Below are 12,191 nucleotides of genomic sequence, written 5' to 3' on the forward strand. Positions count from 1 at the left end.
GGGAGAGGGGAGCGGAGGAAGGCATAAAAAGAAAAACACTATGCGACTGTTTCAGTTGCTGGAGAGGAACGACCCTTATAATGTTGTGTTTTCTTGACAGGTTTTGACATTCTAGCCCAAGCATCACATTATTGGCCTCTGGGGACAGTGGAAGGAATCCATGAGTTGCGAGACACAAATGGAGGTAGATCAAAGAATGGTGACTCTCCCACCCCTAAGAGTAACTTCTGTCTTTGTAAAAGTTGGAATGTAAGAAAGCAGAGCAAAGAAACACAGGATCTGTGTTATACTGGTGCCATTTTGTGTTGCACTATTGATCCAGAAAATACTTTGGAACCCAAATGACTGTGGTTTTTATCATTTCAAAGCAGCCTTCCACAGACCTCTTGGCCTGTTTAGGGGTGACTGATGCAGAATTACAAAGGTAAAAGGGGGATGGGGTCTCACAATCCAAAATGTTGCTGGGAAACCAAGGCACTGTTGATTGCTTTGGAGCTGCAACAATAATGGGGCAGGGTGTGATTCTTAAAAGTGTCTTTGGTGCTTGGTGCAATATCAAGTCATGTCACTTTCAAGAAGAAACCACGTGGGATTGGACTATGTATCGGCTTGGGGGTTCAGGTGTCAATGCATTGTGTTAATGCATTGTCACCCCGTTTCTGGAAGTATTCTTCTACCCTACCCCACTGGTCCTGCAGTCTCAAGAAGGCTTTTGAGCAGATTGGTCCATTAGACCCTGCACCAAAACCTGTTGTGAATGTGGATTATGGTTGGATGTCTGTGTATTATGAACCTGTACGGACTGCATGCTGCCTTTAGATACTCCCTGTGGTTACTGTCCGGATTAGGAATTACTCTCTCAGGACTGGTTCACAAAGGCATGTACATCACACTTCACTAGACAGATATTCCATTGCTAGATTTGCCCAATGTTTCGGGCTGGTCAAAAAATGTACTTACTTCTGAGTAGACATAAGATTGGGCTGCATGCATTGTTTGGATTGCATAACATCAGGTCAGCTGGAAACACTGCATTTACTGTCACTGATGTTGCAGGTGACACGTTCCCTGCTTTGATGTCACTCTCTGATTATGCATCTCTTCTGTTCGTTGCTCAAGCCTTTCGGCTTTTGTTCTTTATTTCTTTATTTTCCATGCCCATCCATCATAATTCCATGCAGTTGTGTTTCGCTCCGTGTTTTTTGCTCATAAATCCTCAGAATATCATCATCTTCCCTATCATGTTAATCCATTTTATTTGTTGAAACTCTTGTGTGGTTGTAATCCAGTTCCATATCTCTCAGTTACTCACTTCTGTGGATGCCAGTGTCATCAGCTTGGCTTTTGAGGTAGATGGGTGTGATACGATATACCGGTTTTGGGGTGACTTCCATAACAAGCTACCTCTGTGTTGCAGTGAAACAGCGACAACAGCAGAGCTCCGGGTCTAATATTTATTATAAAATTAAAGGCATGCCATCACAATGAAATAGAGCTGGCTGTCAGTGGCTATTCCTAGCCATGAAACGTACATGGAGACTCCAGCTCAAGTAGCAGTAATATTCCCTCTAATTCCAATGTCCAGACTATGAGTGTGGTTGTTTATGTAAACTTATGGGTAAAACGTCCCACAGAGTTGCTTCCCCCCCCCCATGGCCTGGATTCAAACTCTCCCCTTCTCAGGTACTTTGGCCCACACTCAGCATGGGTGAATCAGTTTCAAAGTCACTTCCCACCCTGCAAGCATGAATATGCATGCATGCAGAGCTTCCCTCTAGCTACAGTGCTCTCCTGCGATGATCGCCTGTTAATTAGCATCCATTATTAGTGAACATGTCATGACACAGCTCTAGAGAGGCTTTGAATAACAGGAAGCACAGCTCTATAAATAAGGCAGTCATTTCAGGCGATAAGTGCGTTATGCATTTTTGGTGCTGTTCCTTCTAAGGTTAAATGGCACCTGTGTGGGTGGCAGCTTTATTTATATAGTAAAATGGGGTGGTGGTGTTCAATGGCGGGGGTAAGGCCACAGCTAGCCTACATAACTAGGTGGGCTTCAAAGAAAGTCAGTAATTTCCTTGTACCTGACAGAAATGTTAAGAATCCTGTTGTGGAGCCACATTTTATTTATTTATTTTTATTTATTTATTTATTTATTTTCTATACTGCCCAGTAGCCAAAGCTCTCTGGGCGGTTCACAAAAATTAAAACCAAATGGCACACAATAAAACTATTAAAAATATATAGAACATTAAAACCACAGTATAACAATACAATGTTATATTTTGGCTGGCTGATGAGTTCTTTTTATCCCTCTCACCTTTGGAGTTTTTTCCCTTAAAAATACTATCATATCGTGCCTTTGCCCTCTTGGCAGCTTACAGGATTCTCCTCTCCACTGTATCCTCACAACAACCCTGTGAGGTAGGTTAGGCTGAGAGTCACTGACTGGCCCAAAGTCACCAGTGAGCTTCATGGCCAAGCGGGGACTAGAACCTGGATCTCCTGAGTCTCAGTCCAACCCTCTAACCACTACACCACACTGGCTCTCAGTTTTACTGTATTTTTAAATTCTTGATGTGCTGTTTTACCTTCATACACTGCTCTGGAACCATTTTGGTGGGTGATGGGCAGTATAGATTTGTTTGTAAAAGACACTGAAATATTCCAATGAATGCAGGCCGAATAGGAATTTCTTCTTCACTTTTTTTTTTAAAACTTTTTTTTAAGTTCAGAAGCTTTAACCTACTTAAAATGAACATATTGTTTGGTGATGACCCTGAGGTTATCAATACTTTATTATTTCCCACATTGAGAGATATGGACTGGCTGATTCATATTCATCTTGCATTTATTCATCATATTGCTTCTTTTTGTTTGTTTTTTGTCGTTCCACCCAGCTCTAAGACTCCACAACTTCACTGTGCTTCCTTCCCATAATTCTACTTTTGTATATACCAATGACTCTGCCTACACTAACATCTCTGCAACTGTAGGTGAGAATTCCGTATGATTCTTCTGCATTTGTCTAACTTGGACCATTCTGCTTAATGTTGGATTTGGAATTAAGTAGTATTGTAAGCTTAAAGTGGTTTAAAAGCAATCAACATTGACGCAACCATGGTTAGTGCTAACTAAGGTTCATTGCCTTAACTCTGGTTAAAATCTCAAAGGTACAGGGATACCATGATTTAGCTTGCTAAACTAAGCCCTGCCTCTCCATAGCATGTATATAGGGAGGCTTTTGTTACCTCAAAAGCAGAGAGGATGGAGGGGCACAAAAACTTCCTTAACCATGTTTAGGTTAGTACAGATGTAATACTTAACCATGGTTAACATGAACAATCCTTAATCGTGATTCAGGTAATGGCTGCACTGGCACATAATGCTAAACCATGGTTATGTTAACTATGGTTTGTTGCTTTAGCCATTAATTGTCTTGCAGATAAGCAAACGAACGGTCACATGTTTTCCCTATTTCTGGTATGTTTCTCTCCTGCCCATTTTGCCATTCTTCAGAGCAGTTTCATTTTCAGGCTGCTCTTGCTGAGCGCCTCTGTTTCAGGGCAGACAATAGCCCAAACAAGTCAGGGATAAGCCACAGTTGTGGATTCAGAGATCATGACAAGCCATGGTTTAAACAAGCCAGGTTTCATAAGCCAGCAACAAACTATGGGTTCTATTTGTAGCTTGTAGCTGATTAAAAAATCTTGGTTTGTTTGTCAGAAACAATGACAAACCAGATTTCAACAAACTACACCATGGCTAAGTATTATATGTGAACCAGGCCAATAAGATGTAACGTTTAACTGTGGCCCTGTATGTATCTTAAGTTATGCCATCAATCTTGGCTTAATCACCCTTAATGTGCATGCACAGTGTACTGGTACATACAACCTGCTCACTCCCGCTTTGCTTCTCTCTTTGTGTGAGTAGGGAAACAAAGCAGGAAGCTGTAATTAAACTTTGCTTACGGTTCTGTACATACTGGGAACTATAATTCATTGCTTGCAAACAAGCCAGGATTTGTAAGCCACATTTAAACCCTGGTTGAAAGCTGGCTTGTGATCCTGGCTTGTTTGCAAACAATTAATCACTGTTTCCAGTTCTCAGGTAACAGGAAGCTATGGTTAATTGCAGGTTCCTGGTTTGTTTCCCCCTTCACCCAAAGGGAGAAGCAGAGTGAGCGGGCTGCATGCATTAGCATGCTTGCTGCTCAAGGACAGCATGGTCTATTAAGGCAGGATTGATGGCTTAATGTCATGTGTGAACCAGGTCTATGACTCAGGAAAACAAACCATTGTTAAGAATCACATCTGCATAGGGCTGAATTTTAAGGGATCTTTACTCTCACTCCCACTTTACATTTCCGAGTGCCTGCCTGTGTCCTCTAAGCCTGGGTCATATCGGGGCATATTCTCTCTCCAAAGCAACTGCATCTTGTCCTTCCCTCTCTTGTGGGTCAGCCCATTCCCTTGGGACCCCGTCTTTCAAATATTCATCCCTTGGCGTATTGCATTTTCTGAAAAAAATCAGTAAGTAGTGGACAGAGAAGGGACTTGAGCGCTATGGAATGTAGGCATTAAAATGTCACCCTGTGTCTTTCATTTGGGCTGAAATGAGGCAAGCAGGAGTCTATAAATGCCTGGTGTAGCCAGCCATAATTTTCACATGCCCCCAACCCTTCCCTTCCCCTTCCCTCTGCCACTCAGAAAACTCACTGGAGGGGTAAGGTCAGTGCTGCCCTGCTTCCGCCAGTGCCCAGAACAAAGTAAGAGACCAACTTTTCGCCCTCCAATACGTTCTCTGTGTCCCTGTTCACATGTAATGCTAAGCTATGATGGTTTGGCTTCTTTTGCTAACCATGGTGGCTTAGCGTGTCATGTGGGGGGAGAAAACCACATTCCCCATGGTTAATAAGCCACCCCTGCCTGCAAAAAGGTTAAGGGTCCCCGGGGTGGCTTACCTTGTTGTCTGGTGGGCTCCTCATGATGTCAACAAGCTCCGGAGGACTTCCCGGCCACAACCATAGAGTCCGCCAACTAGGGCATCCACCACTGCAGGTGAGGCTCTAGCCATCACAGACTTTCTCTATGGTCGCGCAGCCATTTCGGACACTGGAGTGGCTGCCGGGAGCCAGTTCGCACAGCAGAGGACATTGGGATACATGGTAAACATGCCGGGAGGATAGCAGGTAACTACGGAGAGAGGTGGTAAGCGGAACCACATGGCACGGTGTGGTTCTACGATTGACTGGCGGGCCCACGTGTCATGGTTTTGCTAACCTTGCCCCTCCATAGTTACCCTAACCCCTCTCCCCCCATGCACATGTGAAAAGGCCCTGTATGTGTGATGGATGGTGAACTCTGGTGAGGGGACCTCTATGTTGGACATCTGGAGAAGGGGCAGTTGCTGGAGGAGGAGAGATTGCCACTGGCAACTGGGTTTCTGGGCTCATGGAGACAGAGGTGAAGGGACTGGAGAAAAGCTATTTAAAATTTCTTGAGTGATATTTCTAGGCTGTTGGGGCTGACAAGAACATTTTTTAAGCTGCATGTTTTTAATTAATCCCCCCTCCCTTCCTTAGATATTGTAGAAGGTATAGTGAACAAGGGCATATGTGTCCCGGATACAAAAGGGGTGACGTTCCTCCTATTTGGAAGCTATCAGAACTCTTGCATTATTAACCCAGAACTTTGTGAACCTGAAGGTTAGTATATGACCACCATCATTCCTATCTGTATTAATCTGTTTGTTTTTTAATTGTGTTTCACTTCTTCCAGCTGAAGGAACGGGGGGGGGTCTTAGCCCCCCCAACACTCTTACAGGTTTTAGCTATCGCTAAATTCTGTGCCCCCATTTTTTTTAAAAAAACATCCAAATTATTTGCCTAGGAAATACAGATGTAGTCATCAGAATAAATTATGCATATTTGCTTATTACTGTAATTTAACTAGGGGCTTAAAAAACAAACAACCCCAGAAATTCCCCAAACAGATTCTTCATAGAATTTGCCTGGAATGGTTTTGTTTAGAGATATCTTCTGTGTATTTTAATCTCCTCCTCTCGAATCCATCTCAATGCACTGCGGCAACTGAACATCACCCCCTTAGGACTTGATTAGATAGCTCAAGTTATACGCTTGGCTGAATAGGAACGATCTTTGGTTTGAATACTGAATCTCTCTAAGGATCGATGTAAAGTTTCTTCTAGGTCCAAGGCAATAAATCCTAGGTCCAGCCTAATAATCCTAAAATTCACTCTTAAACAGAAAATCATGATTCCGCTCTTTTCTCTAGGGCAGGGGAGTTGAACCTCTTTCAGCCGAAGGACTGAATTCCATTTTGGAGAAGCTGTCAGGGGCCACATTATAGTGGTGGCCAGGATCAGAATACTGAGAATACCAGTGTAAAAGCCATTACTGCCAGCAAGTATGCTTCAGGAGAGGTGTTTCATCCTTTTAGAATGGGGAAGAAAGGGGATGTGGTCACTGGATCCCTGGCCTGTGGGCCTGAGTTTCAACAGCCCTCTTTTATTCATTCATTCATTCATTCATTCTTGGCCACCTTTCAGGGAAGAAGCCCTCCCAAGGCAGCCTATGGCAGTAAAGTACATAAAAACAGTTAACATATTAAATGCGATAAAAATATACAAACAATCAAAACCAACCATAAAAGCCAACAATAAAACCAGCAGCAATGATAATGGCAGTAACAGCAACAATAGCAGTCATTTCAAAAGAAGCCACGGTAAAACAATACATTTTCAAGACCTTCTTAAAAGCCTGCAGTGATGGAGCATGGCAGACCTCCAGTGGCAACTTGTTCCAAAGGGGTGGGGCCACTTCAGAGAAGGCCCTCTCATGTGTGATCACCCACCTGACCACCCTCATGGGTAGGCAAATGAGAAGGTCCTCTCTTTCTGGTCTTAAAGTGCAGGCAGGCTGATATGGGTGAAGGCGGTCCTTCAAGCAACTTGGCCCCAAACCGTTTAAGGCTTTAAAGGTAAAAACCAGCACTTTGAATTGGGCTCAGAAACACACCAGTAACCACTGCAGCTGGCGCAGTATAGGCATTATGTGATTGAATTGCCTTGCCCCCACCAAGACTCGGGCGGCTGCATTCTGCACCAGCTGAAGTTTCTGAACCGCTCTAGGGAACTCAGGTTAATGTATTGGAGTTTATCTCCACTTTCTGCTCACAACAACACCCCTGCAAGGTAGTTCAGTGGAGAGATCATGACTTGCCCAAAGCCACCCAATCTCATGGTTCATGCTTGCCTGACCAGAGCAATGTCAAGTGGGGACGATGGTTATTAACTGCTTAAAACAGTCCAAAGCATTGTCCAAAGGACAGAACAGATGGGTCCCATTATAACAGTGTTGTACAATCTTCCCCAACCTGGCACCCTCTGGATATATTGGACTACAACTCCCACCATCCCCAGCCAGTATGGCCATTGGGGTCCCAGGTTCAATATGCAGCATCAGGGCTTGTATCAAGGGCAGGCGTCATCGTGCACTTCCTGAGGGCCCATGCCCCAGTAGGCACTCTCAATGGGTCCCCTTCCTTGGGGAGTCCACCTTCACATCACCATGGTCACCAGCTGCTATGGCTCCTTCTCCTCTTTCTCATCATTGCTACCACTTGCTTGCTTGACAGGCAGAAAGATCCAGTGAGCAAGTGGGCTGTGGTATCTCCTGCTTCTCCTTCTCACCACCTCCGTCTTCTGAGCCAGAGTGAGAGGCAGGTGAACGAGCAGGTTGCAAGGGTGAAGTGGAGGAGCAAGTCCAGGGGGCTCTTGCCAGTGGGACCCTGCTGGAGTGTGAGCCCTCAGCAGCTGCCTGATCATGCTATGCTTGATGCCAGCCCTGCCTAGGGATGCTGGAGAAATCCATCTGGGGTATGTGTGGAGTTCAATTAGTTTCCCTAGGCTCAGCCCCGTGGACTTCATTTTGGTTCCTGTTGTGGTGCCTGACTCGATCTGCAGTAAGTTGAGCCAGTTCTTGGATTTTCCAGGAATTTTATGTGTGTGTGGGGGGAGGTTCTGCATTTTGCACAAATTTCTGAGCAATTTGCACAAACTATGGCTGCTGAACTTGTGCAAGTTATTCCTGGAGGAATTCCTGGAGGATCTAACATATCAAAACTGTAGCTAGGCCTGACCGCTTTTCATTCTGAGTGGGATGGCGTGCTTCCCTCCACCAAGAAAAATACCAAACTCAGCGGGGCTAAAATAATAGTCAAACATGCAAGAAGAACCAATGCATTTCCCCTTTGTGGAGCAGACTGGCACAGATTCAAGGAAAGATCAAGAAGCAGATGCTCTCTTGGACTAGGAAAGAGTTGTGGAAAAGGGAACCCCCAACGCTCCTCTAGACGGACAACGTGCAATTTATGCCTCACATCACATGCAGTCTGCCAGTTCCCACACATGGTTCCAAGAATAGATAACATGATATAGGACAATTGATACCCTTCTAGTGAATCTGACTTGAGCCCAGAGGACACCCCCCTCCTGACTTATAAATCAATGGGAGGCAGGTTGTTGCAGAGGAAGCAGATAAGAAAACAGAGGACATAGATGTGCATAATATTTGCATATGCTGATTTATAGGTATAAATGCATATGTAGATATAATTACTATAATTGAAATAGAAATACAATACATCTCCCCATAGGGAGGGAAACTGTGACCTGGTGTGCCTGTTCAGTCTGCTGTCTTAAGTTAACTCTTAAGTTAAGTCATCATGTTAACTGTTGATGGGCAACTTCCCTTCTGATGGATCTTTATCTTTAAACCAGAATTGGACTGGACAGCCCTTCAAATAAAGGATGCCTTCAAATAGAGGACTGGCCTCTGCAAAGTAGGACACCTGGCCACCCTAGCAGAACCTTCAGTAATGTCTAATCTTGCTTGGAGGAGACATTGGCCTGTGTTCCTTGGCATGAGAATTGGAGTGCAACTCACAGAAGTATCTCTAATTCCATCTGCAAAATGTTGGTGGGGATGCCATCATGGTCAGGCCAGGGTTGTGCTCAGTTGTATCTGAAATGAAACCTGGAGGGGGTGTTCTACAGCTCAGGGTTATCAAGCTCATGTTTATAGCAAGGAGCCTGCAGGACAAGAAGAAGATTCCCTTCTGTTGACCAGGTTCTTAGCATTTTTATCAGGCCTGGCCAATCCAGAAGCTTCATACTGCCTACCAATCACAGGGGCTGATGTTGCATAGTCCTGTTCCTTTCAATACCCAAAGCCTGAGTGCATGTAGTCTGTGGTAGCTCAGTTAGGCTACATCCAAGCCTCACGCCATGAGTTCCCTGGTTCAGATTCTGAAGTCCCTCCTGAAGAAGGCAGCAGTCTGGAGTAGGGATGGGGTTTGCATTTTAATGTGAACGTACCTAATTTCACAGGTTCAAACTAAGACACAAACCCAACTCAGTGATCCTTCGAAAGTCGTGCTTCTTTGAATTTGCTGTTTTCTGATAAAAAAGTGTACAAAAATGTATCTATTGGGGGGAAATGCATGGGAAAAATTCATAACTTAGTGAAGATAATGTTAAAATGCATTGTATTAGGAACACTATTTGCAAAAAAAGAAGTGTATTAGGAAAAATTGCATACAAAAAATTACGTGCTAGGAGAAAGGTGCTCAAAAATTCTCAGACTTTGGGTCAAACTGAACTTAAGACTGGAACCATTCTCAAAGTTTGGGATGAACTGAATGTAAGATTGGGAAAATGAGAAATGGACAGAAAATGAAATGGATAGATATGGTTCTTGGCCCAAAAACCAATCAGGCCCTTCAAACATTCCTATTATCCTTGAGATTCCTTCCTTCCTTCCTTTTTTATTATTTAAAATGAACACCCAAGAGCTTGATCAATGCCAGTCCGGGCCTCTCCCATTTTTGTCAGAGCCCTCTGCCGTCTGCTCCTTCCCCAGGGTGTGGGTCCCCCCTTTTGGGGAAAGGGGCCCTTTTCCAGGAGCCTCCACCAAAGGAAGAGAGGTGGGTGATTACTAAGAAGAGGGCTTTTTCTGTTGTGGTAGCCCAGTTGTGGAATGAGTTTCCCCAAAGAGGCTCGTCTGGGGTTTACATTGTGCTCTTTCTGGCACCAGATGAAGACCTCCTTATTTTCCCAGGCATTTTAGTATTTCAGTGTCTGTTCTTGTAACTCTATTACTGTATTTTAAATCTTTGTATTGCTACTAGGTTTTATTTTGGGTTTTGCTTTTATTTTATACTGTAGTTTCAGACTTTTATATTGCATGTTACATTATATTTTATGGTTTTAGCTGTTCGGAACCGGCCAGAGAGCTTCGGCTTTTGGGTAGTATAGAAATGTAATAAACAAACAAATAAATATGGTAGCAGTCAGTGGTGGGCTCTGGATGGAAGCAAAATCTAGGTGTGCCCCTGGTGTGCTTGAGGTGGGCTGTTCCTGCCTCAATTGTGCTAGCAGGAATTCACGCCGGGGCAATGGTTTATTTGAGAAGGCATGCTTGCATAGTCCAGCACCCCTGCTTTGAATTGTCACCATGCTCCTAAAAGAAAAGAAGGGAAGAGTTCAATTTCCACTTCTGCCTTCTCACAGGCAATCCCTCTTCTGTGTCCCTTACCTCCATTAGGCGTAACCTTCTCTTTTTTCTGGAAGACTCAGGAGCAACAGACGAAACCTCCCCCAGCATATGGGGATCAGGTCCTTTCCAATGGATTTAAGGTCTACTTCAGTGAGAGTAAAGGCTCCGTGGAGCTATTCAACCATCAGATTTTCAAGAAGTGGGAGGCAAATTTCATCCCGCCAGGTAAATTTGGATTTTTGTTTCCACATTTGGATTCATTTCCACATTTGGATTCATGGGAGAGGTTTAGCTGCAGTGAACAGCGATGAATAACGGTGAATGTATTTCTGTATTAAAAGGTTACCTGCAAAGGTCCAAAAGGGATCTCTTGTGCCTCAGCTGCCAGGCAGAGAGAACATGTTGAAAGTAGAGATTCTCTCCTCACTGTTGCATTGTGATGGGGAAAACTACATTTTTTGAGCTTCTCCCTCCTGTTATGCATCTATTTGGCAGGGCTATGCATATGCGTGCAAAATCAGCCACAGATCTGCATTAACATTAAGCAGGATTCTGTCGCCTCCATTAATTAAGTTAATGAAGCAAACCAGTGTCCACATACCAAAGTCTCTAACTGGAGTTATTTCCCTAGGTATAGAAAACATCTCAACCATTTTTTTCATTGTGTTCCACTGAAGATTAATAGGAAGCCATTTGGATTTGGAATAATTAACCTCATAACCAGATACTACACAGAATTGATTGAGAATCTTAAATAAAGCTTCAAGAGAAAGTCCAGATTTTGGTAAAGTTAATACTGTACCATCTGCATATAATGAGATCTCTCATTCCTTTTTATGTAGTTTAACTCCTATGGGGCAGAAATTTGTTAGTTTACATTTTAATATGACCTGACCTAATTTGTGCTTCCTGGACTAGCACATGAAGTGGAACACAGTTATCATTCGGTTTTCACACTTCTTCAAATTTTGCTAGGGATGGCGGAGAAATCTGCCACAGACTCCAATGAGGCCAAATTCTTTAGAATCCGCCCCCCCTGGAGTCCGTGGCAGAATGGACTGCTCCCCCTCACCACCCCGTGAACTAAGGTCGGGACGGACCCTACCTGGTGCCGGCCGGTCCGGGTCTGTCCTCTTCATTCTGCAGCCATCCGCTGCCAGGCTGCGGACGCAAATGGCATCTGGCGTAGCGGTCACCATTTGCGTCCCTGCCCTTTGCTGTGATTGGCTACGTAAATATTTATGTAGCCAATCACAGCAAAGAGCAGGGACGCAAATGGCGCAGGGGACGCCATTTGCGTCCTTGCATTTTGCCTTGATAGGCTATGCAAATATTTACGTAGCCAGTCATGGCAAAGGGCAGGGACGCAAATGGTGTCCCCTATGCCGGATGCCATTTGGGACCACAGCCCGGCAGTGGATGGAAGTCCGGCTGCAGACGGCCCTGGCAGGCGGCTCTGCAGACTCACCGTGGAGCAGAACCAGCCGGGGAGGATTCTGGGGGGAGGAACGGATCGCCTCCCCCCCCAGCGGATCCTAGAGTGGACTGGTAAGTGGCGTTCGTACACCCCTAAATTTTGCCGTGCATTTCTCCAATCCAAAAATGTGTA

The 12,191-nt window shown here is 44.5% G+C and overlaps 1 protein-coding gene across 2 annotated transcripts in view; it reads left to right on the top strand.

Moving 5' to 3' along the window:
* ADGRD1 (adhesion G protein-coupled receptor D1) overlaps positions 1 to 12,191 on the top strand; it is a 304,783-nt gene that overhangs the window by 13,000 nt on the left and 279,592 nt on the right. The window contains exons 3-6 of one of the 2 annotated variants that reach the window (XM_084820329.1): positions 101 to 184; positions 2,901 to 2,996; positions 5,588 to 5,710; positions 10,631 to 10,807. In XM_084820329.1, coding sequence (XP_084676455.1) covers positions 101 to 184; positions 2,901 to 2,996; positions 5,588 to 5,710; positions 10,631 to 10,807 — 480 coding nt within the window. The remainder of the gene's footprint in view (positions 1 to 100; positions 185 to 2,900; positions 2,997 to 5,587; positions 5,711 to 10,630; positions 10,808 to 12,191) is intronic. The other variant, XM_084820331.1, reaches the window with a different exon arrangement.

The sequence above is a fragment of the Heloderma suspectum genome, chromosome 13 (assembly GCF_057233095.1).
Source record: "Heloderma suspectum isolate Gila_16-S chromosome 13, 16-S_ref, whole genome shotgun sequence".
In the NCBI taxonomy this organism is placed as follows: domain Eukaryota; kingdom Metazoa; phylum Chordata; class Lepidosauria; order Squamata; family Helodermatidae; genus Heloderma; species Heloderma suspectum.